Source organism: Rhinatrema bivittatum, chromosome 1 (genome assembly GCF_901001135.1).
Source record: "Rhinatrema bivittatum chromosome 1, aRhiBiv1.1, whole genome shotgun sequence".
In the NCBI taxonomy this organism is placed as follows: Eukaryota; Metazoa; Chordata; class Amphibia; order Gymnophiona; family Rhinatrematidae; genus Rhinatrema; species Rhinatrema bivittatum.
In genome coordinates this window covers 487,753,548-487,781,145 of record NC_042615.1, presented here as the reverse complement: position 1 = coordinate 487,781,145, position 27,598 = coordinate 487,753,548, and the positions used below count along the sequence as shown (strand labels likewise).

Genomic DNA, 27,598 nt, shown 5'->3' with positions numbered 1-27,598 from the left:
TGCAATCTGCTAGCCAATTGGATATTGTCTGTTTGGCAACAGCAACGCCCAACCCATTCTTATCAAAAGAAATAAAAAGTTGGGTGGACTATCTAAGGGCTTCTGTCCACTCCGATAGAAGGCTAAGGCTTGTTTGCAGTCCAAACTGTGCATTGCTTATTCGCCTTGATGTGAATGGGGCCTGGGAAAGAATACTGGAAGGACAATTGATTGGTTATGTTGAAAATCTGTCACCATCTTAGGCAGGAATTTAGGGTGCGTACATATGACCACCCTGCCATGAGAAAATTTAGAGTATGGTGGATAAGTCACTAAGGCCTGGAGCTCACTGATCCTGCGTGCTGAAGTGACTGCCATCAAAAATATGACCTTCCAGGTCAGGTACTTCAGGTCACAGGTGCGCAGAGGCTCAAAAGTTGCTTTCATCAGCTGAGCTAATACTACGTTAAGGTCCCAAGAAACAGCAGGAGGCCTTAGGGGAGGCTTCAATTGAAGCAGGCCCTGCATGAAACGTATAACTAAAGGCTTTACAGAGAAGGACGTACCATCTATTCCTTGGTAGTATTCACCAGTTGCACTAAGATGAACTCGAACAGAGTTGGTTTTTAATTCAGCCTCCGATAAATGTAGAAGGCAATCAAGCAGTTTTTGTATGGGGCAGGAGAACGGATCTAGGGCCTTCTGCTGAGACCACATGGAAAATCTCCTCCACTTCTGTCCTTAGGATTTTCTAGTAGAAGGCTTTCTAGAAGTCACCAAGACCCAAGACACATCTTCTGAAAGATCAAGCAGCTGCAGAATTAACCTCTCAACATCCAGGCTGTGAGTGACAGGGCCTGGAGGTTGTGGTGCTGCATCCTGCCCTCATCTTAATGATGAAATCTGGAGAAGTCCCTAGACTGATAGGTCTCCAGATGAACAACTCCCATAGGAATGGAAACCAGACCTATCTCGGCTAATGAGGGATTATGAGGATTATAGCCCCTCTGTCCTCGCTAAGCTTCAAGAGAGTCTTCACCACGAAGGGAATCAAGGATACACATACAGAAGACCCTTGCCCCAATGATGGGTGAGGGCATCTGAGGCTGGTTTGCCTTCTGACCTGTACAGGCAGCAGAACCAAGACACATTTCTGTTGCAGGGGGATATGAACAGATCTATGTCCGGGCTCCACCAGAGGTGAAATCTCAGATTTGCTACCCCCTGGTCCAGGGACCACACGTGGGGTCTAAAGGCTTGACTCAGCCTGTCCGCTATCACGTTCTCCATTATGGCCAGGTACACGGCCCTCAGCACCATCCCGAGGGACAAGGTCCAGGACCAGATCCGGACCGCTTCCTGACACAGGAGTTATAATCCCATGCCTCCCTGCTTGTTGACATACCACATGCCTACTTGGTTGTCAGTTTGGATTAGGACAAATTTGTTGGATAGCCGATCTCTGAAAGACCATAGCATATACCTGATTGCCCGAAGCTCCAGGAAGTTGATTTGACAAGAACATTCCTGAGAGGACCACAGATCCTGGGTGCCGAGCCCATCTACATGAGCTTCCCATCCCATGGTAGATACATCTGTGGTTAGTACAATTTGAATAGGGAGAATCCAAAAAGAGATACCTTGTTCCAGATTGGAAAGTATCTGCCACCAGGACGAGTCCTGGAGAGACAGGGTGGCTCGGATACAACCTGGAGGCTCTGAGTGGGCTGGCACCACTGGGACCTTAGGGTCCATTGGGCTCTGCGCATGTATAAACATGCCAAGGGAGTGACATGAACAGTTGCGGACATATGGCCCAATAGCCTCAACATGTGCCAGGCTGACACCTGCTGGCTCTGCTAAATCTCTGCCGCAATGGTCACCAAGACGATAGCCCTCTGGCAAAGCAGAAAGGCCTTGGCCAGAGCTGTGTCTAGCAGGGCTCCTATAAAGTCCAATTGAGGAGATGGGCTGAGATGGGACTTTGGGTGGTTGAGAACAAACCCTAATGACTCCAACACCTGGATGGTCAAGTGCATCGACCTGACAGCCCCTGCCTGAGATGTGCTCTTCCAGATATAGGAAGACATGCACTCACAGTCTGTGAAGATGCACTGCCACCACAGCCAAGCATTTTGTGAAGACCCAAGGGGCAGACGCGAGCCCATATGGCAACACCTGGTACTGGAAGAGCTGTTTTCCCACCACGAGTCGTAGATACTTCCTGTAACCAGGGAAGATCTTGATATGGCTGTATGCATCCTTTAGGTTGAGGGAGCATAGCCAGTCCCCTTTTTGCAATAGGGGATCAAGGTGCCTACCCAGGCTGCCAATTACTATTGATACAGCCGTGGCAAACCCGGAGACTGTGACATTCCCGGGCCCTGGTTGAGTGCTTGCTGCACTCAGCCAGGGCCACTATCACAAGGGCAGTCCTCTGCACAATCGGTTGTTGCTCCGGCTGGCCACCAATGGGTTGCAATGAAAATAGCCCTCTGACCCCCTCCTTGTGTTTCCAGTTGGGAGAGCATCATTGTTCTGCTTTTCTTTTTTGCTTTTGTTTTTTTAATTAACTTTACTGAGGCAGTCAATCCAAGGATCTAACACACCAGATTAAGCTCAAGCAATAAATTCAACCAGCTCCTTTTCTGTGTATGTGCCTGGGAGGGGTAGGGAGAAGGAGTCGGACTACTCTGCCTATAGGTACCCCCAAGCCAGTGGGCCAATGTCAGCTAGGGGCCACAGATCCCCTGCTTAGTTCTACTCAATTGGGGGAAGGACCATTAGGCCGCTCCCCAGGAGCAATCTCTCCCAGTCCTTCCAGAGTGCACATGTTCGCTTACCATCTGTTTGAGACAAAGAAACCTGGAGAGCTGCAGATGTCAGCAAACTATTTGTACTTGCTTTCCATGTGCTAGTAGGAGAGTAAAAACCTATGCCTTTGGACTGGTCTGGTGAGAGAAAGAGAATTAATCTTAAAAGGGAATCTACACTAAAGTATCAGCTTTAACTGCGGGTAGGGTCTACTAGGTAAAATCAAATCACCACAGATGTTCCTTTCCCTGATCTCTCTCCAACCCAGAACACCCTTTTTGCCCATGACAAAATCTAGCCATCTTGTGAAACCCTGTGGCTAAATTTACCTAGGTAAATTTCTTTGAAAATTGTGTTTTACAAAACGTAGGTTCTCTTGCTGCTCCCTTGTCTAATATGTTTCCCTTGACCTCCCCTCCTCAATATGAATTTCCAAACCTGATTCTAACCAGCGCAGTCCTGCTATCCCACACGTGTCCATGCTGCTGATGTCGAGGTTCAGGTCGCGTGCCATGGTCAGGGGTCTGGCGTGCTTCCAAAACAAGATGGGACCCTCTAGCAGGATCAGAGCAATGTCATTTCCCACACTGACACTCTCATCATGACCATCATGTGGAAAGATACGGTCAGCTCTGATAACGTCACCAATGTGCTCTGGCCTGTTAAGACCCATATAGACGGCAGTATCATCCGGATCCCTGTGAGGGAGACAGCAGACCAGAGAAACGTCAGGACCTGTCACTTTTCCCTGTTCATGGTACCACCGTCCCCATTCACTATGAGGGGGGAGAGAAATAAAGGGAGATATCAGGACCCTACATATTCCCATATGCATAGTGTCATTATCCAGTTCCCACTGAAGGGGTTACATATGTGAGAGGGATGTAAATTGCCAATTTATTAGTTATTACTTGGATTTCTTAACCACTCTTTGAATATAAAATTCACCCAAAGCGATTTACAGCATATTAGAGATTTTTAATGTGATTTTTGCTATTATTCTAATTTTTTATACACCTTTCTTGTTGTAAAACTGCAAATGACTACAGTTCATATGCTGCTATCCTAGTCTACACTTAATCAGTATCAGGAACTTCACTTCTACTTGCACTGTACAAGACCCACTGCTATGTTATTTTATGCCTAAAAAGACAGAGAAGCCTGGCATCAAATTGCTCTCTTTGTGACTTGCTTTAACCAATGCAGGAACGTGAAACTTGCATGTATTTTATTATCCTGTCTGCACTTCATGTCTACCCCAGGACAAAGAAATCTAGCCTTTACAGGGTTAATCTTCTCAGGGCTGGCGATGCAATCCAGAGGACAGAGCATGCTTCAGTTCTTCAGGACACTACAGACTCACACCAATGTGCCAGCACCAATAGAAATGTACTTCTTAGTTCTAACTCTCCCCTTATGCCCCTCATGGAGTTTGGAAGGAGTCTGGCCAGCTTTGCAGAGACATCGGAGCCTGCTCAGAGGACAAAAGGATCAAAGGAAAGATCTGGGAGACAGAGGGGCCGATGCAATAAAGGCGCGTAGAAAGCGGGGGGGGGGGGGGGGGGCCGCCATGCAATATTTAAATTAGGGGGTCACGTTAGGGTCCTAGTGCATCCTTGCTAACGCGAACCCAGACGGTTTTTGCGACTGCTGTATGCCGGTCACGAAAACTGACGCCGATAAACCCAGTAAGTGTCCTGCACAGACGGCCGGACAGGTGGGGGTGTGCGCTCACTTGCTGTGAAGCTGATCACCCCCCCCCCCCCCCGCTCGGGAAGAAGAGGCAGAGGGAGGGATTGAACTCTCCTCCTGCAGTGCCCCAGCGCATCGGGACTGGAAGAACTTTGTCCTCCGCTCGGACTGCCAGGGAGAGATCGGATCGCACCGCGAAGGTCGCCGGGGTCTCGCGCCTCGTGAAGGAGGCGAAGGATGAGCTGGGCCGGCTGCGCGATGGTCCCAGAGAGAAAGGGGAACGTTTGATCACTAGTGGGTTTCTCGCGGAAAACAAACACCGAGTTTATCAGCGTCAGTTTTCGTGGCTGTCCGCAGCTAAGGAAAACCAACGCCATTAAACTCGGCGTCGGTTTTTGTGATGGGCCCGAACGTCAATTTTTTTTCTTTTTTTTTTTCGATGTACACATCTATTAATGCGTGCTCCTAGCAGGCGTTACTAGATGACAGCTAAATGTGCGTCAGAGACGCACATCTTTCTTTTTGCATGGGGAGTGAATGCCTAATAGCCTCATTCACATGCATTTGCATGTGAATGAGGCTATTACATTCACTCCACGTTAGATGCGCGTTGAATAAGCACTAATCCCCTTATTGCATTAGGGGATTGATTAGCGCCTATTCTACCTGCGTCTAACTGCATGTTAAAAGTGCGCTCGGTTCAGCGCACCGTATTGCATCGGCCCCAGAGAGAGAGAAAGAATCCATTTTCTCCAGAACAGAAGCCCAGGATATCACAATGGGAAGGTGTCCCTGCACTGCTTCAAGACAGAACTAAATAAAGACAATTCTAATTCGCCTCAAAGGCTGCTAGGTGGAGCTACGTAAGGAGCGCACTTTCTTTTCTATGCTGAGATCTGCTTTTACACACAGTGGGAAAAAAACTAAATCATTTGAGAGAACACATTAAGTCCAAGCAAACGTCCTGGTGAAAATAGTATTGGGATAATGCTTGCAATCTGAGAATCTCCAGCATTGTCACCATCATCCTCATCATTGATTTATATCACATTTTCCCGGCCACATAATTCTAAGCATGTCACAATAGGCTGGGATTGTACTGGGTAGGGTACCCAGTATGTTTGACATACAATGGGTGTTTAGTTCAGCAGTTTAAATACAGCAGAGGGCTTTGATTATTATTTTGATCCAGCAGTTTCCTCCTGTTCCTTTGAGCTTCCAGCTCAATCAGAATCAGCACAGAGATGCTGGTGCCATGAGCCTTCATTCACAACTACCGGGGGACCTTTTTTTTTCCTCTTATTTTATAATCCCCTCCCACCTTTATTTACTCCAGCCACTGCAGTGCCAGTCCTGGGCTGGGGGCCATGCACCTGAGCTCCCTTCAGAACATTGAAATCATGGGCCCCCAATCCAATCACCAAGTGACACCCCCCCTCCTCACACACAATTAAAGATTAGGCATTCATAATACCAGATTTTACATGGACATTCTGAGGTAAAAATATCACATCCAACAACATGCATTGCTGTGGTGCCAACCAGAAAACCCGGCAAAACAAATAAAAGAAAAAAGGTACTTGGAACCCCATATGATATTAAACCTATGGTAATGCATGTTTGGTGTAGGCTTGGCCTTCAAGAACGCCATGAGTAAACTGAATTACAATATAATAAACCTTCCATACCAAAAGAGCACTAACTGCCAACATTGAAATAATAGCAGCCTACCTATAAAAGGCAACACTGTAAATATTATACCAGGCCCTAACACACCAATACAGCTCCTATTATCAAATAAGTTAGACTGTTATAGATCCCTACACAAATATAGGCACTAGCCACACACCTCACCTTTTTCACACATAGACTATAAAGTGTAAATAGAAATATGCAGCAAAAAAATGAACTGGAAACCGCAGCAAGTCAGATTATGTATGCAGGGCAACTATGAAGAACAGAAACATCACCATTCGCCATAAAACATTAACAAATAAAACCAAGAAATATAAATAATAATAGTAAAACCTTACTAATAAAAATTATAAATATTTTTTAAAAACTGACAACTAGAAGATCCAATAATAAAATCATGAAACTTTTCAAAATGGAAAAAAAAAAAAATTCCAAAACAAATGATACATCAAATAAAACCCAGTAATTAACTAATAAGGATTTTAAAAAATTCCCTTCTGTCCATACCTGGGAAATTTTTATTTCTAGATGACCTGATATCATCATGGATTAGCAGGGAGAGGGGATGAAGTTGTTGCGTACAAACTTTCTCCATGCTTTCTCTCACACATGCTCAACAATATACACATACACACGCTCTCTCTCTCTCTCACATGCTTAATCATATGCACACACACACACACACACACGGTCTCTCACACATCATCACATTCATTCACCCGCTTGATCTAACCCAAGCTTCACTATATACACACACAAATGCTTGTTCACGCTCTCTCATGCTCAACCATACACACACACACACACACACACGCTTTCTCACATTCTCAGTTATACACAACCATACGCTCATATGCTCTCTTTCACATGTTCAATCATACACACTCACGCTCATACGCTGTCTCTCATATGCTCTCTCACACGCTTAGTTGTTCTCACATGCTCATACATCCTCTCGCATGCGCAATCATAAATGCGCATATGTTCTTGCATATGCTCAGTAATTCACAAACATTCTTATGCTCTCTTTCACATGCTCAATCATATACACCCACACGTTCATACTCTCACATGCTCAGTTATGCACACACACACACACACACGCTCATAGTCTATCTTCTCTTCTAGCTTCCAGGTATACTGCAGTAGGGGAAAGAGGCCAATGTTTCCTGCCATCATGCGGGCTGCATTGCTGGGGTGGGGGGAGGAGGCTGCTGCTCCTCGAGTGGGAGGAGGCGGCAAATACTTACCGAGGCCCTGTGGGCTGCGCTGCTCTTTATTGCCAGGGCAGGAAAAGGGAGGAGGTGGCTGATGGTTTTCACGGCCGCACTGCTGCTTATTGCCAAAGCGGGTGGGGGAAGGAGGCAGTTACTACCCTTAACAGAATGCATGGGGGTAACCTGCAGGGAGTGGCAGTTACTACTAGAAGCAAATTGCTGGGCAGACTGGATGGACCATCTGGTCCTTTATCTGCCATCATTTCTATGTTACTAAATAAGGAGGAAGTGGGGGGGGGGGGGGCTGATGCTTTGCACAGCCCCATGGGCCACAGCACTCTTCACTGCTGGGGCAGGGGAAGGGAAGAGGAGGAGGCTGAGGAATTTTGCGCCCCTGGTGGATGCTGCCTATGGCCAAAGCCTTATCGGCCGTAGGCTAAATATGGCTCTGCTGCTTTTAAATCTTAAACCTCGACTGTCCTGCTTACAGCCTCGTTCATTTTTAACCTTTTTCTTAATAAACGAAACGCCCCGAGTCTCTTTTGCCCTGCGTGTTTTTCATGATTAGACTGTAAGCTGTAGAGAGAAAAGGGACTGTTTCTTATAAGGTTTTGTACAGCGCTGCATACGTCGAGTGGTGTTATAGAAGTGTTAAGTAGCAGTAGGTGCTTCATTCTTGAGTATCAAAATGTATGGAGGCTTTGGTGGTACATGAGGCCTCTAGTTTTGACCCCCTCCCCCCCCCCCCCTTTGTTATGGGACCTCACTGTCCAGCTGCTGGAGTTGGGCCTCTTGAAGTCTCTTACCTGAAAGGTGCTGCTCCCAGTCACTCTTTGACTAGGTGAGTCAACGACTGCAGTCCTTTCATAACAGAGGGGTGTACTACACCCAGAGGAAAATTGGTTCTTACCTGCTAATTTTCATTCCTGTAGTACCCCAGATCAGCCCAGACTCCTGGATTTTGCCTTCCCTTCCTGCAGGCGGAGACAGGAGAAAGTTTTACTGACATTGCCATATAACACGAGGCGCCACCTGCAGTCCCTCAGTATTGATCTGTACCCAAGCCAGAAAATAAAACAAATACTAATACAATACGAAGTTAACACTCCCTGAATGAGCAGTGGGAAGTGAAAACCTGGAACAGATAACGGCGCCCACACAAAAACCCATGTAGGACTAAGAAAACCTGTGCCTTTCTTCTGAGTAATCACAACAACATATCGAGGAGACTCTCCAAATATCCCTTTCCTCCAGTGGGCAGGACTCTGAACTCATCTGTGGTACTACAGGAATGAAAATTAGCAGGTAAGAACTAAATTTCCTTTTCCTGTATGTACCCAGATCAATCCAAACTCCTGGGATGTACCTAAGCTTCCCTAAACGGGGTGGGACCTCGAGAGTCCCGCTGGACATCAATGCCTGGCAAAAGTGTGTAAAGATTTCCAAGTAGCTGCTCTACAGATTTCTTGCGGCGAAACTTGCTGAGACTCAGCCCAGGAGGCCACCTGAGAATAGGTAAAATGAGCCCTTAATCCTTCCGGGACAAGGCGACCCTGGCAAATGTATGTGGAGCCAATAGCTTCTTTCAACCACCGAACAATTGTGGCTTTTGTCGCCTTATGATCCTTTTTTGTGCCATTCCATAGCACAAAAAAATGCGGAAGTTGTTAGTAACCTCAAGGTGCTGGAACAATGCATGCTTCACGTCCAAACATTGTAACTCTTTGGCCTGAGGCATAGTAGGATCCAAAGTGGGGAAGGACGGGAGCTCCACTGACTGATTTAAGTGGAATGACGACACCACCTTAGACAGAAAGGAAGGAACCATCCTCAAGGAGACCCTGGAATCCAAAAACCTCAAAAAAGACTCTCTGCATGACAAAGCCTGAAACTCCGAAATCTGACGAGCCGAACAAATTGCCACCAAGAAAACCACCTTCAGAATGAGCTCTTTTATAGTAGCCCATTTTAAAGGTTCAAACGGAGCCACACACATGCTCTTAAGGACTACAGAAAGGCTTCTAGAGGGACAAGGGTTCCTAACCAGAGGATCAAATGCTTTGCTCCCTAGAGAAAGCACACTACATTTGGATGTGCAGCTAGAGATGCTCCTCGACCCTTCCCACGAAGACAGCCCAAAGCTACCACCTGAACCCTGAGGGAATTAAAAAATAAACCCTTAACCAGATCATTTTGCAGAAAAGCCAGAACTTGTGCCACAGAGGCCCGCAGAGGATCAACCCTTTTCTCCATACACCAGGCCTCAAAAACTCTCCATACCCTCACATAGATCAAGGAGGTGGAAGTCTTCCTAGACTGCAAAAGAGTAGCGATGTCTTCTTCAGAATCATCCTTATTCCTTAAAAGCTCCCTCTCAAAAGCCGTCACTTGACAAAAGTGAGCCGCCTGATCTGAAAGTATGGGGCCTTGACGTAGAAGATTCGGCAGATGAGCTAGCTGCAACAGACCATCCACTGCTAGGCTGATCAAGTCAGCAAACCAAGGACTTCTCAGCCACTCCAGAGCTACGAGGATCACTTCGCCTGGATGGACATCTATGCATCACAAGAATTTGCCCACTAGAGGCCAAGGTGGAAACACATATAGAAGGACATCCTTTGGCCAAGGCAGAACTAAGGCATCTACCTCTTCTGCTCCTCTTTCCCTTCTTCAACTGAAGAACCACGGGGCCTTAGCATTATGGAAAGTTGCCATCAGATCCATGTGAGGCCTGCCCCATCTGCATCTGATGAGGCGCATCGCTTCCTCTGACAGTTCCCACTCCCCAGGGTCCAGTTGTTGTTGGCTCAGAAAATCTGCTTGCATGTTGTCCATGCTCGCTATATGAGAGGCCATAACAGCACTAGATGCTGCTCTGCCCAGCCAATCAGTTCTCAGGTCTTCTTGAGCCACCGCTCAACTTTTGGTGCCACCCTGGCGGTTAATGTAAGCCACTGTCATAGCATTGTCCGACAAGACTCACCGTTTTCCCCCTCAATAGGGGCAGGATCGCCTGTAGTGCCAAATGTACCTCTCTTGTCTCTAAGCGAATGATGGATCAAAAGGCTTCCTTCATCTATCACTGCCCCTGTACAGACTGGTCCTGACACATCGCTCCCCATCTGAAGAGAATGTCTTTGGTGGTAACGATCGTCCAAACTGGGACTTCCAGATCCACACCTTGTCTCAACTTGTCCGGAACGAGTCACCATGAGAGACTGGCCCTGGCAAATTCCGTAAGAGGAAGCAGCGGGTGAAACTGGTCCGACAACGGGTCCCAACGGGATAGTAAAGCCAACTGTAGATGCCTCATATGACAAATGCTCATGGAACCAGCTCCAAAGTAGAAGCCATAGACCAGAGAACCTGAAAGTAATCCTAAACCTTGGGCACCTGCTTCTCCAACAATCCGCAAATTTGAGTTTGTAATTTGAAAATCTGCTCTTCGATGAGAAACACGCCCCCAGAAATTCCAAAAACTAGGAAGGGGAAAGATGACGCTTGGACAAATTGACTATCCATCCCAATGATCTTAGGCGATGGAGGACTAAGTCCACTGCCTCCCAGCAAAAGAACTCTGACTTTGCTCGAATCAGCCAGTCATCCAGATAGGGGTGAACCAATACCCCTTCCCTCAGAAAAGCCGCAGCCACCATGACTATCACATTGGTGAAGGTCCTGTGCACTGTCGCCAGACCAAAGGGCAGGGTGCAAAACTGAAAATGTTTCCCCAGAACCATGAATCTTAGATATTGTTGATTATCAGGCTGAATTCCTATGTGCAAGTATGCTTTGTTCAAATACAGAGACACCTGGTACTCCCCTTGTCCACCAACGCAATCTCGGAACACAGGGTTTCCATCCAAAACCAAGGAACCTTTAGAGCCATGTTCACCCTTCTTTCTTGGGGACTATGAAGTAAATGGAAAGTGGCCTGTCCCCTCTTCCTCCAGAAGAAGTGGAATATTGACTCCCAGCATGTGAAGACAATAGATGCTTTCCTGCACTGCTAACCTCTTTTCCTCATAAGTACAAGGGGAAACCATGAACAAGTCTCTTAGAGTGTGAGAAAATTCTAAAGTGTAACCGTTTTCTATCTCACTTAAGACCCACTGGTCTGAAGTGATCTTGGCCCACTCCTTGTAGAAAACAGCCAACCGACCCCCTATCACAGGAACCGAGCAGTGGACCGGCCTTACCTCACTGAACAGATTTGGCTCCACCACCACCCTGGGAGGAGCCATCTCTACCCGGCTTTTGCCTATGAAAGAACTGATTCTAGGATGGTTGCCTTCATGAGGATTGACTTTGGGCACCACCTGAAGCTCCGAGAGGCTAAAACTGCCTATTCCCTTGAAAGCGAGAGCATGGAGGAAAAGATCCCTTTCCTCTTGGCTTATCTTTAGGCAATTTATGATCCTTATTCTCCATGAGAAACTTGATTATCTCCTCCAAGTCCTGACCAAAGAGCAACTTCCCCTTAAAGGGTAATGCTCCCAAATGAGACTTGGATGAAACATTAGCCAGCCAATTCCTCAACCAGAGGAGTCTTTGGGCTGAAACCGCTGATATCATGGTCCTGGACGAAGTCCTGACAAGGTCATACAAAGCACTAGCTCCATAGGCCACCACAGCTTCCAGCCACTCGGCCTGCTTTGCCTCAGAGTCAGATAAGGACTTGTCCACTTGCAACTGGCTGCACCCAGTGCAGGCCCGCCCTTGGCATAAAACTGCTACACACAGCCGATTGAATGCCAAGGGCAGACACCTCCAAGATCTTCTTGAGGTGTACTTCCAATTTCCTATCCTGAAGGTCCTTCATAGCTGTAGAACCAGCCACTGGAATGGTCATTTTCTTAGTAACAACCACCGATGCATCCACTTTAGGGACCCTCAAGAGCTCAAGCGTATCCTCTGGCAAAGGATACAACTTATTCACGGCCTCGCCAACCTTCAAGTCGGTCTCGGGAGATTCCCACTCCCTAAAAATCAACTTGCTGACCAACTTGTGGAAGGGAAAAAACCTTGCTGGACCCCAGAGGCCAGCCATGATCGGGTCCACTTCTTCCTGATCTGATTCCTCTCATGGGAGCTTTATACCCAGTTTCTCCAACTGCGGGTATCAGGGGACCCAGCTCCTCCTTGTGGAACAGCTGAACCACCTTGGGATCATATCCTTCCATAGCCGGGACCTTCACTGGCGCCTGGTCCGAATCCTGATCCACCAATAGCAGATCCAATCTGGCGGCAGATCCAATCTGGCGGGTCCTACACCTGTGGATCCTCTGCTTCTGAACCCCCAGAGGGCTTTCTGTAGCAGTCATTGTAACTGGGAACCCTGGGACCCCCCGGACCCTAGTAGCCCCCACGGCCTAAGAAGGCCTAGCCCTCTTTGCCAGCCTTGGATGCAGCAAAGCCCCTGGTGCAGATCTATGCTGCTCCACAGCTTTCCTGGCCTTGCAAGCCCTGTGCAACAGCAGCACAAAATCGGAGGAAAAGGAGGAGGATCCAAGCTCTCCAAGAGATCCTCCCCCCCCCACTCCTTAATGAGGGCCCTTAGTGTCCTGACCTCCCCCAGAGGTCCTAACCACTGGAGATAAAGGAGGAAGGAAATCCGCCTCCCCCTCCGCGGCCCAAGAAGGAGCTGCAAATGCAGACAAAATGGCCACCATACCCACGCTTAGCAGGAAAGGGTCGTCTATAGACTTCGCCACCGGAGAGAGAGACTCCCAGGCTCGCAGAATCTGGTTGAAGCCACTGCAATTGTCCTCGAAGTGCCCTCTTGCCTGGAGAGGCACCAGGAACAGCAGCCATCACGTGAGAGACGCACGCATGCACGCATTGCCGCAAACTTTGCAGCACAACTCTGGCAGCATCACAAACGGGCGCTAAGCTGTGCAACTAAATTTCTGCCAGATTTTCTTAAAAACTCACAACGAAATTCAGAGCCACTTGAAATTTCGTTGTGAGCTAGGGGAAGACGGAGGAAGGCTTGCCACCGCACAACAAAGGCAGATCTCACTCACTCTCAACTTTTTTTTTTTTTTTAAACTTTAATTAAGCTGAAATCAAGCCACACAAACCACTTCCTTGAAGGAGAGTGGCATCAGGCTGTCTGTCTGTCCTGAAGGGTGAGGGACTCGAACCACCAGTTTTCTGCCCTGTCCGGCAATGAAGGACCGAGCAATAAAGGGTCTCCAACTCCCTACTCATCCACCTCAAAGTCCGGGAGGTGGGGGAGGATGACCCCACCAAGACCTAACAACCTCCTGAGAGGCAATCTCTCATTCTCCTAAAGTCTCTTTTTTTTTTTTCCCAATCTCAGACTGCAGGCTTTGCACCTCCACCATCTGTTGGAGACAGAGAAATACTGGGGGACTTCAGGTGGCACCTCATGTTATACGGCAGTGGCAGTAACACTTTCTTTGTCTACATCTGCTGGAGGGGAGGCAAAACCCAGGAGCCTGGACTGATCTGGGTACGTACAGGGAACTTGAATTTCCTTGTTTTTCACCAAAACAAAGCCATATGCATTCAGGAGAGAAGGCCCTTCATACACTGGACTGTGAGAGGGATATGGCCTGTTACTGGAAGAGAACTCAACCATATCATTAGACTATCTGTATTCTACGATCCCAACAGTCTGAGAGGTGCAGTTGCCATTCTTTCCTTATCCAACTGGCTAATGAACTGTATTGCACACTGCAGTGCATTGGTTGGTCTTCCAATTAAAGACTTTGTCAAGCTCAACAAGTTGGTGCCATGCATTTTCATTGCTCTTCTGAGTGCTGCCTTCATTGCAGACCTGGTCATCTGTACATCCCACTACTATCTGGACAACCTAGCCAGAGGAGATGGTAACTTTGGAGAGTTTTGCACAGCCTGTGCACCAGTAGTGCACTGTCCATGGGGGGGGGGGGATGGGGAGCCAGCTTGCTTTATTCAGTAAGTGCTCTGTTATGCAGCCTTCAGCTAGGGACTCCCCACATGTCATAGTTAATTCAACCCTGCTTGCTGATGGAGAAAGCAAGTTTGCTTGCAGTAATCAAGGTTCAGTGCTATTAGATGACGTCACCCACATGTCATAGCTAATTTATCCTGCTTTCCTTGGAGAACCCTGTTTACAGTAAGTAAACTTGCTTGTCATTCTGCTGGTACCTTGGATTGTATTATGTTTTGTTTATGTTTTTATTGTATACAACTTTGTAGCCTAAGGGGTGAGGTGGTTAATAAATATATAAAATAAATTTTAAAAAGCACAGGGCCAACATAGGAGCCACCAGGAAGGACCGGCATTAAGAACGTAAGATGTTGCCATATTGGGTCAGACCGAAGGTCCATCAAGCCCAGAATCCTGTTTCCAACAGTGGCCGATCCAGGTCACAAGTCTGCCTATGTAGGAGCCATGAGAAAGGACTGGCAGCAAAGGGCCACTGTATGGGAACCACAAGAAAGGCTGGCAGTACAGAGCCCATGTGAGAGCCATGTAGAGCGGCCGGCTACAATAGGGCCATTGTGAGAGAGCCACGTAGAAGGGCTGGCAGCTGCGCCTCTTTCTCCCTTCATCACAACAAAGTTCTCATGCTTTGATAGCATTGGTCTTATTTTTCCATTATAAATCTCGATATCCAAGTTTTTTGAGTAAATTAAAAAAATTTTTTGGAGCAAACAATGAATAAATAAATATCAGGGGGACGGTGGTTTGTTCATGATTTAAAAACAAGAACTAGGGTAACCTGGATGGTACTCTTTAACGTTTTTGAAACAACCACTTTCCTCGTAATCAATTGTTTGGTATAAATTAAAGAATTTTTGTCTTAAAGAAAAATTGGTGAATTTTTTACTTGGATATCCAGATTTATAATGGAAAAATAAGAGAAATATATAAAAAAAGAAAAAAAGAAAAAAATTGTGAATGGGGGTTTTTGAATGTGATTTTGGTGAATTTTACCTTCATTGGTAAAAGAGAACCAAAAAGAGAGCATGACTTACATGTTCTGCACACAGCCAGCTGTGGTGACAATCCAGTACTTGTCCAGGATGGCTCCATTGCAGATCTTGTTCTGGCAGGTGATGATAAGGGTTTGCCATGGCGCAAAGATACGAAAAGATTTTGTTTGGTACATGGAGTCTTTTTCAGCGGTATGCAAATCGCCTGCAAATAAAGCCCCGTAAAAAAAAAAAAAGAGAGAAAGAGAGAGGAGGTTAGTGATTTCCCCAGAAACAAAATGTTACTAAGGTAAAATAATCTCTTGGGTAAATTTAGCCCATGTGGCTATGGGTCAGTTTTCACTTGATTTTGCCTGATTCTATTATTTTCCTCAGTTTTAGGGAGGAGATAAACCATTTGTGCCTGACAGGGAATTGTGCTGCTATGTTGTAAACCACTATAGAGGAGGAGAGCAGCACATAATAAAAAAATGTAAAGAAATGCAGGATAGTGAAACCTTACAAAAGCAGAAGATGAATCTAAGACCACTCCTCCACCCCCAGCTGAAGCCTCTCTCACTGTGTTAGAAATATTCCTGACACTTTTCATCAGAGCTTCTCATTTCGTTTTGTTCAGTGCGCACGGGGAGGACAAGCCACTCACTGCTACACCCTCCAAAGCCTGATGCTTCCCCTGCGGCAGGCATTCTGACGCCCGGATCTTCCCCTGTGGCTATTGCCATGATCTCTGCCCCCAGTCCTGGAACTTCCAATGTGGTTCTGTCATTCAGCCTTCCTTGTTCCTCTGTGGACACTATCCCTCCCCTCAGGCTGCTAGGTCAGTAGACTCTTCCATGTTCAGAATCAGTGCTGCACATGTACTCCCCACCCCATCGTGGACCAGAAGGGATTAAAAACCAGTAAATCTTTCCTACCATCTGTGGTCCCCACTCATGAGCAATATTTAATAATTTCAAGAAATCTGCATTGAATATAATACAAATCTTATGGCTGTGACTTGAAAGACAATGCTCCAAACCCATGATGAGGGCGGGATGAGCTGGAAACCCGCTTTGGGTGGAACACTAAAGGACATGGCATGAGGAAGAGCAGGGGAGGAGGAAGGGAGGGGAACGCTGCTGTGCTGGGAGAGAGAGAGAGAGAGGGGGTGATGCTGCTGGGCAGGGAAGGAGAGAGAGGGAATTCTGTACCAGCGCCGATGCTGTCAGAGGAACAGCCACTACTGTCAAAGGAGGGAGACAACGCTGGGCGGAGGAGGATGGTTTTAGGCAAAGCAGTGGTCCTCAACCCGGTTCCTTGGTGTTTCCACTGGTTAGTCTGGTTTTCAGGATACACCTCAATGAATATATATGAGATGTTTGCATAATGCATACAATGCAGGCAAGGCATGCAAATATCTCCCCTAGGTAGCCTGGTCACTCTCCTGCTTTCTATGGCACTCCTTCCCACTTCTCTTGCCAATGCCACAGGTCCTGCGTTCTGTTCCGCAGCAGATCGCGATGCCTGTCCCCGTTTGCTCTACCAATGATGCCTCCACCCCTCTTGCTCCTTCCCACCAAGTGCACTGGAGGTGCCGATCGTGGAGAAAAATTAATAAAAATCACAACGCTCTGCAAGATTAGACAGACATGGTGCCTGAAGAGCACCAAAATGTATGAAAAGAGATTATGCAATGTAAAAGCCACCTAGAAATTGTATTTCCACATATAAAAATGCGTATGCATTAAGAAAATGCAATCAAATCACTTTCACAGGTATAAAATAAGAGCAAGAACAATTATGCGATATGACCATTAGAGTTAACAGAATTAAAATAAGTCAAATGCTGTCCCCTGTTGTCCACTTGATGTCACCCCTGGTGACTACTACTACTTGTGGGCCCTGAGTGAAACAAAGTCTGTGTGGTAAACAACAAAGTCTTGGAGCCCCCATGCAGTGCCATGGGTGTTGCTATGGGGTGGGGTAAGGGCCACCTCCCAAAATTGATTTGCTACCCCTTTGCCACTCCAGTTGGAAAGACATTGGATTGGACCAGGCTAAACCAAAATCCCGCCCAATCGGATATCATGCAGTCCTGCATGCTGTCCTCTCAACCCTCTTCCTCACTCCCTGAGCAGGCAGCAGGAGCAGTGTTTAATCACCCGTCATCTCCTGCTCTCATGGGGCCAGTCCTAGTGGTACGAACCGCAAGATCGTTCAGCACATACGCAAGAGTGGCCCTGCAGCAGCAGGAGATTGATGTGCAATTAAACACTGTTCCTGCAGCCGGCCCGGGAGAGCGAGGAGCATCAGAGTCAAAAGAGCATGTAGCTATTGCCTGATCACCGCAGGGCTGGCTGCGCTCGGCCTCTGCAGAAGAGAAACCAATGGGGAGAAGAAAAGGAGGGAGGGGGAAGGGAAATGAGTTTGAGCTTGGGGAAGGGGGATCTGGAAAGCAGAAGGGGATGTGAGAAGGGAAATGAGCTTGGGGAGGGGGGGGGTGGACTTGGAAGAAGGGAAAGGATGTGAGAAGAGAAAAAATCCTGAGCGGGGCAGCATCTGGGAGGAGAGGGGTGTGAAGGGAAAAGAACATGAGGGAGGGGGCAAGAACATCTGGAGGGAAGAGAGCTGGAAAACAGCCTGGTGGAGTGAGAGGGAGAGTGACTGGAGGGAAAGGTATGAGAAGAGAATAAAGCATGAGGAGGAGTGAGGGGGAAAGCATCTGGGAGGGAGGGAGGGAGGGAGGGTGTGAGAAGTGGGGAAAGCATCTAGGAGGGAGGGCATGAGAATGGGGGAAGTCTCTCTGGAGGGAGGGGTGAGAATGGGGGTAGAATCTCTGAAGGGAGGGGTGAGAATGGGGCAATATAGAAGCATAGTAGATGTTAGCAGCAAAAAACCCAGTAGTCCAGCCTGCCCAGCATGTTGCGAGCGGAGTAGTGGACCCTTGGGCCGGCCTTGCGGAGAGAGATGGTAAGCACTCCTTGGTGAAGCAGTAGGCTGGGAGGCGGAGCCAGGCAGAGCGCAGGGTAGGAGACTTCGCCCTGGAAGCCTGAGAATCCCCCGGGAGGAGCCCGGGAGGTCCCGAGCCGCTGGGACTTAGGAGACCTAGGCTGAAGACGGAGACTGACCAGGGTCGAGGCAGGCGGCAAAAGAGAAGCGTTAGGTATAGGCCGGAGTCAGGAACCAGAAGGTCAAGCGAAGATCCAGGAGCTGGAGCAGGAGTCAAAGACCCGGAACTGGAACCAAGGATTCCTGGAACAGGTCTCAACACGAGCAGGAAGCAACAGGAAAAGAGCACAGCAACGAGCACCAAGCAGGAATCTCGTTGTAAGGCAATTTTCTACAGTCAGAGGCCGGGTTTAAATACCCACCAGCGTCTGATGTCATTCCAAGGGGCGGCCCGCGGCTCGGCGGGAAAAGCCCTTTAAATTCCTCCTCCTTGCGTGCGTGCCTAGGAGGGGAGGGACTATGTTCAGAGGCTCGGCGGCATCTCCCTCGTGGAGATGCCGCCGCGACACAGGCCAAGTAGGCCCGAACATGTTCTCGAAGATGAATGTTTTTAGTACTGAGCCAGACCCGATCACTGGGGAGGAAGACCGGGGCCAGCTGTCGATGACGATCCACCCACTTCCGAGCTGTACTAGCTGCTCGGGAGAGTTTCCCTTGGATGGAGGTCCAGAGACCCTGTAGCTCTTGTGCAGAGAGTTGCACAGCTGGAGTCGCACTCTGCATGGGCAAGGGCAGTGGTGGTTTGAGTTGCTTGCCATATACGGTGAGAAAGGGCGATTTTCCCATGACGGAATGGATATGGTTGTTGTAGGAGAATTCAGCCCATGGGAGCAGTCTCACCCAATTGTCCTGTCTCTCATTGGCGAAAGTGCGGAGAAATGTCTTCAGTGAACGATTGGTACATTCCGTCTGCCCATTACTTTGAGGGTGAAAGGCGGTAGACAAATTAAGTTGTACGTCAAATTTTTTACACAGAGCCCTCCAGTAATGAGTGGTGAACTGGGGCCCCTATCAGATACTATATCTTGTGGAAGGCCGTGGATCCGGAACACATGTTGCACGAACAGTAGAGCCAGTTCTGGAGCTGAGGGTAACTTGGGAAGTGGGATGAAGTGGGCCATCTTAGAAAAACGATCCACGGTTACCCAGATGACAGTGTTCCCCTCTGAGACTGGCAGATCCACCACAAAATCGGTGGCGATATGTGTTCAGGGTTCTACGGGTACAGGCAAAGGTTGCAGCAATCCCCATGGCTTTCCGATCCTCGGTTTCTGTCTGGTGCAAGTGGCACATGAAGAGACATAGGTCCGAACATCCTGCCTAATAGTAGGCCACCAGTAAAAGTGATTAAGTAAATCGAGAGTTCTCTCGTGACCAGCATGGCCAGCAGTAAAGGACTCATGAGCCCACTTTAACACATTCACTCTAGACCGACGAGGAACCACGGTTCTTCCCTGTGGAGTTACTCTGGCGTTGGACAAGTTTATCTTTGCTGGATCCAGGATTTACTGAGGAAGACCTGCCTCCTCCTCTAACTCTGCCGTACGCGATAAAGCGTCTGCTCTTACATTTTTGAATGCGGGGCGATAGCGGAGTTCGAATTCAAAGCGATTGAAGAAAAGTGACCAGCGTGCTTGCCTGGGATTAAGACGTTGTGCTTGGCTGAGGAACTCCAAGTTCTTGTGATCTGTATACACGGTAATCGAATGGACCACTCCCTCCAGCCATTGTCTCCATTCCTCAAAAGCCAACTTTATTGCTAGTAGCTCTTTATCTCCGATGCTGTAATTATATTCGGCTGCCGAAAATCTTTTTGAGAAGTAGGAACATGGGCGAAGTCCTCACGAACTGGTGTTCTGGCAGAGTACGGCCCCCACAGCTATGTTGGAGGCGTCTACCTCGAGTATGAACGGGCGAAGAGGGTCCGGGTGACGCAAGCAGATATCCCGCAGGAAAGATTTCTTTAGTTCCTCGAAAGCCAAACAGGTCACCTCTGGCCACTCTACGGCATCCGCTCCTTTCCGGGTGAGGGCAGTGAGTGGCGCCACCAAGTGGGAATAGTGCGAATAAAATGTCTGTAAAAGTTTGCAAAGCCGAGGGAACATTGTAAGGCTTTCAGGCCCTTAGGGCGAGGCCAATCCCTGATAGCAGCCACCTTTTTGGGATCCATCTGAAAACCGGTTGCTGAGACAATGTAACCCAAAAACGGGAGGGCCTTTTGTTCGAACATGCATTTCTCCAGTTTTGCATATAAGTGGTTATCTCTAAGAATTTGCAACACTTGTCTTACATGCTGGCGGTGTGAATCCAGATCCTTGGAGTAAATTAACACATCATCCAGGTAAACGATGACGAAGGAATGCAGCAGTTCACGAAGTACCTTGTTCATAAGATGCTGAAAGACAGCAGGGGCGTTGCATAGGCCGAAGTGCATGACGAGGTACTCATAATGCCCATCCCTGGTGTTAAAGGCCATCTTCCACTCATCCCCGGGGCAAATCCGGACCAAATTATAAGCACCCCGCAAATCCAATTTAGTGAATATTCTAGCCCCTTGCAATCTGTCCAGGAGCTCAGGAATCAAAGGAAGAGGGTAACAATCTCTCTTAGTTATAGCATTCAGACCTCTATAGTCGATGCATGGTCTGAGAGACCCATCCTTTTTACCCACAAAGAAAAACCCCGCCCCTGCAGGTGACTTGGAGGGTCTGATAAATCCTCTGGCTACAATCTCAGCAATGTACTCCGACATAGCTCGAGTCTCCGGGAGGGACAAAGGATACACCCTACCTCGAGGAGGCATGGTTCCAGGTAGTAATTCTATGGCACAATCAAACGGACGGTGCTGCGGTAGGATCTCTACCTTCTTTTTAGAAAATACATCAGCAAAGTCTGCGTAGGGCGCCGGGGGCGCAACAGAGGTAAGTGCAAGAGATATGTGGGGAATGCCTGGGACTTTGAGGCAGTTGGCGAAGCAGAAGGAACTCCATTTGGCAATCTGTAACAAGTCCCAATGAATGACAGGAGAATGTTGTTGTAACCATGGTAAACCTAATACCACAGGGTGGACGGCTTTCTCCAAGATCAGCAAAGAAATCTTCTCCGAGTGCAGGACTCCAGTATGTAGAGTGAGAGGGACCGTGGTGGCGGAGATGTCTCCGGGGAGAAGAGTACCACGGATAGAAGTGATTCGCAGAGGAGGCTCTCACGGGCGGATGGGAATTCGTAGTTGTTGAACAAGATCTGCCAGGATAAAGTTCCCACCTGCCCCAGAGTCAATGAATGCGAGGGTGTCAAAGGAGCCACCCGAGTATTCCAAAGTAATCAGTACCGTACATTGAGGAGCAGAGTTGACACAGCCTAGGAGCAGCTCCCCACGAGTTCCTAGGCTCTGGAGTTTTCCGGGCGTTCTTTACATTGGGCTAAAAAGTGACCCTTAGCCCCACAGTAGAGACATAGCCCCAAGGCTCGACGTCAACGTCTCTCCTCCGCAGTCAGTGGGGTACACCCCAACTGCATGGGCTCTTCAGTGCAGTCGTCTGAATGCGTTGTCTCCCGATTGGATACCAAGGAAGTAGACCTAGACGACTCGGGTGCCAGTGACATGGGATGCCGAATTGAACGACCTTCCTTAGCTCTTTGCTGCAAGCGTTGATCTATACGACCCACCAGATCTATGAGCTCATTGATGTCATCGGGGATGTCGCGATCTGCCAATTCATCCTTGATCCGAGCTGACAGGCCCTCAAGGAAAACTCCCTGAAGACTATCCTCCCGCCACCCGACTTCAAGGGCGAGTGTCCGGAATTCAATAGCATAATCAGCTAAGGGGCGAGACCCTCGTCTCAGTTGCAGCAGCTCTGAAGTGGCCGTAGATAATCTTGCGGGTTCATCAAAAGCCAATTTTAAGTTGGCTACAAACTGTGGCAGGCTGTTCAGCAGAGGGTCATTTTGCTCCCACATGGGAGAGGCCCAAGTCAGCGCTTTTCCATCCAGCAAAGACAAGATATAAGCCACCTTCACGGAAACAGTAGGGAACTGATTGGGTAGAAGGAAGAACCTGATATAACATTAGTTCAAGAAATCACAACAAGTTCTGGAATCCCCGGAGTAGCGAGATGGAGTGGGCAATTGCGTAGGCGTGCTGACAGTCACCACTGGAGCGGGTAGAGGGACCTGTGGAGCTTCTGGTGGCATGGCATCCAGTCGATTAGCCAAGCGTTCCACCGTAGCTGCAAGTACATCCAGGCAATGTTGCTGCTGCTGTAACCGTTGGGCCATTCCTGGGATAGCCTGGAGGCCCGAAAGATCTGCCGAGTCCATGGCCTTACAAACTGTTGCGAGCGGAGTATTGGACCCTTGGGCCGGCCTTGCGGAGAGAGATGGTAAGCACTCCGCGGTGAAGCGGTAGGCCGGGAGGCGGAGCCAGGCAGAGCACAGGGTAGGAGACTTCGCCCTGGAAGCCCGAGGACCCCCCCAGGAGGAGCCCGTGAGGTCCTGAGCTGCTGGGACTTAGGAGAACTAGGACGCTGAAGAGATGGCTTCGCCCTGGAAGCCCGAAGACCCCCTAGGAGGAGCCCGTGAGGTCCCAAGCCGCTGGGACTTAGGAGACCTAGGCTGAAGACGGAGACTGACCAGGGCCGAGGCAGGCGGCAAAAGAGAAGCGTCAGGTACAGGCCGGAGTCAGGAACCAGAAGGACAAGCGAAGATCCAGGAGCTGGAGCAGGAGTCAAAGACCCGGAACTGGAACCAAGGATTCGTGAAACAGGTCTCAACACGAGCAGGAAGCAACAGGAACAAAGCACAGCAACGAGCACCAAGCAGGAACCTTGTTGTAAGGCAATTTGCTACAGTCAGACGCCGGGTTTAAATACCCACCAGCGTCTGACGTCATTCCAAGGGGCGGCCCGCGGCTCGGCGGGAAAAGCCCTTTAAATTCCTCCTCCTTGCACGCGCGCGCGCCTAGGAGGGGAGGGACTATGTTCAGAGGCTCGGCGGCATCTCCCTTGTGGAGACGCCACCGCGACACAGGCCGAGTAGGCCCGAACAGCTGCGACCCTCGCGGGGAAGGAAGCCCGGCCCCGGGACCTTGCCGGCTGAACCCCGGCGGAGCAGGTAAGGCCTCGGTCGTGGGACTCGCGACCGAGACCGCAACACAGCAAGCTTATTTTATTATTAGGGTAATTGCTGCTCTGTGCAGGTTATCCCAGTCAACAAGGATTATTTTTTTCTTCATCTCCATCCTTTAGCCACTGGGGATCCTCTCTGTTTATCCCATGACCTTTTTAATTCCTTTACCATCTTTGCCCTCACTACCTCTTCCAAGAGGGCATTCCATGCACCCATCACCCTTTCTGTGAAAAAAATACTTCCTGATGTTGGTCCTGACTCTCCCCCTTGGAACTTCATAATATAACTCCTTGTTCTATAGTTTTCTTTCCACTGAAAAAGGGTAGATTTCTGTGCTTTAATAATACCTTTTACAAATTTAAAATATCCCCTGCCCCCATCTTTTCTCTCCTCCTCACCATCTTTTACCTTCTCCATCACAATTATATCTTTTTTGAGATGCGGCGACCAGAATTGTACACAGTATTCAAGGTGCAGTCTCACCATGGAGCGATATAGAGGCATTATGACATTTTCCGTTTTATTCACCATTCTCTTCCTAATAATTCCTAACATTCTGTTTGCTTTTTTGACTGCTGCAGCACACTGAGCCGACGATTTCAATCTATTATCCACTATGACACCTAGATCTTTTTCCTGGTTGATAGCTCCTAAATTAGAACCTAATATTGTGTAATTACAGCATGGATTATTTTTCCCTATATGCATCACCTTGCACTTGTCCACATTAAATTTCAGCTGCCATTTGGACGCCCAATCTTCCAGTCTCACAAGGTCTTCCTGCAATTTATCACAATCTGCTTGGGATTTAACTCTCTGAATAATTTTGTATCAGCTGCAAATTTGATCACCTCACTCGTCGTATTCCTTTCCAGATCATTTATAAATATATAGAAAAGCACCAGTCCAAGTACAGATCCCTGAGGCACTCCATTGTTTACCTTTTTTCCATTGAGAAAGCGGACTATTTAATCCTAATATCTGTTTCCTGTCTTTTAAACAGTGTGTAATCCACAAAAGGACATCACCACCTATCCCATGACTTTTTACTTTTCTTAGAAGACTCTCATGAGGGATTTTGTCAAACACCTTATGAAAATCCAAGTATACTACATCTACCGGTTCACCTTTATCCACATGTTTATTAACCCCTTCAAAAAATGAAGCAGATATGTGAAGCTGTCTTGCCTTGGGTAAATCCATGCTGACTCTGTTCCAGTAAACCATGTCTTTCTCTATGTTCTGTGATTTTGATATTTAGAACACTTTCCACTATTTTTCTTGGCACTGAAGCCCTTTTAAAATATTGGGATTACATTAGCCACCCTCCAGTCTTCAGGTACAATGGATAATTTTAATGTTAGGCTACAAATTCGAACAAATAGATCTGAAATTTCATTTTCAAGTTCCTTCAGAACCCTGGGGTGCAGACCATCCAGTCCAGGTGATTTTCTACTCTTTAGTTTGTCAATCTGGCCTACTGCATCTTCCAGATGTCAGTGATTTGGTTCATTTCATTTGACTCATCACACTTGAAAACCATCTCCAAAACCGTTATCTCCCCAAAAACCTCATTAGTAAACACAGAAGCAAAGAACTCATTTACTCTTTCTGCTATGGCCTTATCTTCCCTAAGAGCCCCCTTAACCCCTCGGTCATCTAACAGTCCAACGACTCCCTCACAGATTTCTTGCTTCAAATATAATTTTTAAAGTTTTTATTATGAGATTTTGCCTCTATGGCCAACTTCATTTCAAATTCTCTCTTAGCCTGCCTTATCAAAGTTTTTCACTTAACTTGACAATGCTTATGCTTTTTCCTATTTTCGTCAGATGGATCCTTCTTCCAATTTTTGAAGGATTTCTTTTGGCTAAAATAGCCTCTTTCACCTCATCTTTTAACCATATCGGTACTCGTTTTGCCTTCCTCCCACCTTTCTTAATGAGTGGAATACATCTGGACTGAGCTTCTAAGATTGTATTTTTAAACAATGTTCATACTTGTTGTATACTTTTAACCTTTGCAGCTGCACCTTTCAGGTTTTTTTCTAACTATATTCCTCATTTTATCAAAGTTTCTCTTTTGAAAATTGTGTTAGAACTGTAGATTTACATATTGTCCCCCTTCCAGTAATTAGTTCAAATGTGATCATGTTATGATCACTATTGCCAAGTGCCCCCACCACCATTACCTCTCTCACCAAATCCTACATTCACTGAGAATTACATCTAAAATAGCTCCCTCTCTCATTGGCTTCTAAACCAATTGCTCCTTGAAGCAGTTGTTTATTCCATCCAGGAATTTTATGTCTCTAGCAAGTCCCGATGTTACATTTACCCAGCCAATATTGGGGTAATTGAAATCTCCCATTATTATTGCACTGCCAAATTGGTTTGCTTCCCTGATTTCTCTTAGCATTTCATCATCTGTCTGACCATTTTGGCCAGGTGCCTTTGGATACTTTGTCCCCAGGGCAATTTTCAAAGCAAAAGTATACATGCACTGTCACTTTGGAAGTGGATTCAAACACCATTGCAATGTGGACAGTTGAAAATTGCTCCCTTTAGTATTAAACTATGGTGGGTCAGAGAGTCCAGGTGCGCTACACGTCTGCGCTCTGCTCAGCTCTTGGCCCCCAGAATAAAGCCATGTTTTTTTCTCGCAGCTTCTTTCTGAGGCTCACAGACTCTTTGTGGCTGTTCCATCTCTGTCAATTACAGCAATTTCTGCATTCAGGACAATTCTATCACTTTCTCTAAATCGCAGGCAGACCGCGGTTATAATTAAATCCAAGAAACCAGCAGCGGACAGGCAGGAGTGGACAGACCATATTGTTCATCTTTCTGTGAAAGGCAGCTCCTTGCAGGGAGACAGTCGGGGTTGGCCTACTCTGACAGATACAGAACAGTGGTTTCAAAACAAGTTATCTGAACGAATTGCCTGTGCTATTGTCACCCCACCCAGCGCTCCCACAATACAGATTCACTCACTCTGCATTCTTGTTCATCCCACAGGAACAGTAGTGGCAGACATAGCAGCAAGAGTCTCCCTAGGCACACTCTAGGTTCAGTGCTTCTCAACCCAGTCCTCGGGTTGCACCTAGTCAATCAGGTTTTCAGGATATCCACAATGAATATGCATGAGATACATTTGCATGCACTGCCTCCATTGTATGCAGATCTACCTCATGCATGTTCATTGTGGATACCCTGACAACCTGACTGGCTGGGATGAGAAGCCCTAATCTTTGGGGAGGGGGCTGGAGGGTTACACGTGCATACTCAGACTGGCCTTGGGATTCCCAAGGACTGAGGGACTGAGTTAAGGGCCACTGGGGTAAAGGATCTGCAGCCTGTTTGGGAGGAAGGCAGAGAGGAGGGAAGAAGCACTTGTTTTATAAAAAGTATAACCTAAAACCTCATACAGGGGGCCGATGCAATAAGACGTGGGTTAAAACGGGTGTTCGTACTGAGTGCCCGTTTTTCCTAACGCGCATACAGCCACATCCCCTGGGCACCCAATGCAGTATTTAAATGAGGAGCTGTGTAAAAAAAAAAAAAAGATGCGCTAGGGGAGAATTGTGTGTCCGAAGGGCTCAAATGCACCGGACGCCCACAATTGCAACGGGCACTCAATACGAGCGTCCGCTTTTATCCCGCTTCTGTCTGATTTTGCTGAAAATGCTCATAGTGTCCCTTGCTATAGGCGATTAAATTGTGCATCCAGAAGAATATATATTTTTTTTTTTAAATCAAGTCAATATTCATTTATTTTTCAACAGCATAAGTAGTAAATTTAAGTGTCACGACGATACTAAGTAGGAGGAATCACAGAGGATCACATTTTTAAATTTCTCATGAGCCCTTGACTCACGGATTAACTTTCCACTACCTTCGGTGCTGGAATTAAATTTGTCTCGTTAAAAAGTGTGCTTTGGGTGCCCAGCAATTTTTTGCATCGGGGGTAAATAGCTAATAGCCTCATCTACATGGAATTTACATGTGATGAGCCCCATCGACTAAGCATTTGTTTGAGCGCGTGTTTTGGAAGCGCTAATCTCCTTATTGCATCGGGTGCTAGTCTAGCGCGTCTAAAATGCGCATGTAACTGGGTATAAACCTATGCGCACTTTA

At 47.6% G+C, this 27,598-nt stretch overlaps 1 protein-coding gene across 1 annotated transcript in view; it reads right to left on the bottom strand.

Moving 5' to 3' along the window:
• Window positions 1–27,598, bottom strand: part of LOC115094743 (transmembrane protease serine 9-like) — a 175,385-nt gene that overhangs the window by 37,589 nt on the left and 110,198 nt on the right. The window contains exons 8-9 of the mRNA XM_029608000.1: window positions 15,390–15,552; window positions 3,232–3,491 (exon numbers count right to left, since the gene is read on the bottom strand). Coding sequence (XP_029463860.1) covers window positions 3,232–3,491; window positions 15,390–15,552 — 423 coding nt within the window. The remainder of the gene's footprint in view (window positions 1–3,231; window positions 3,492–15,389; window positions 15,553–27,598) is intronic.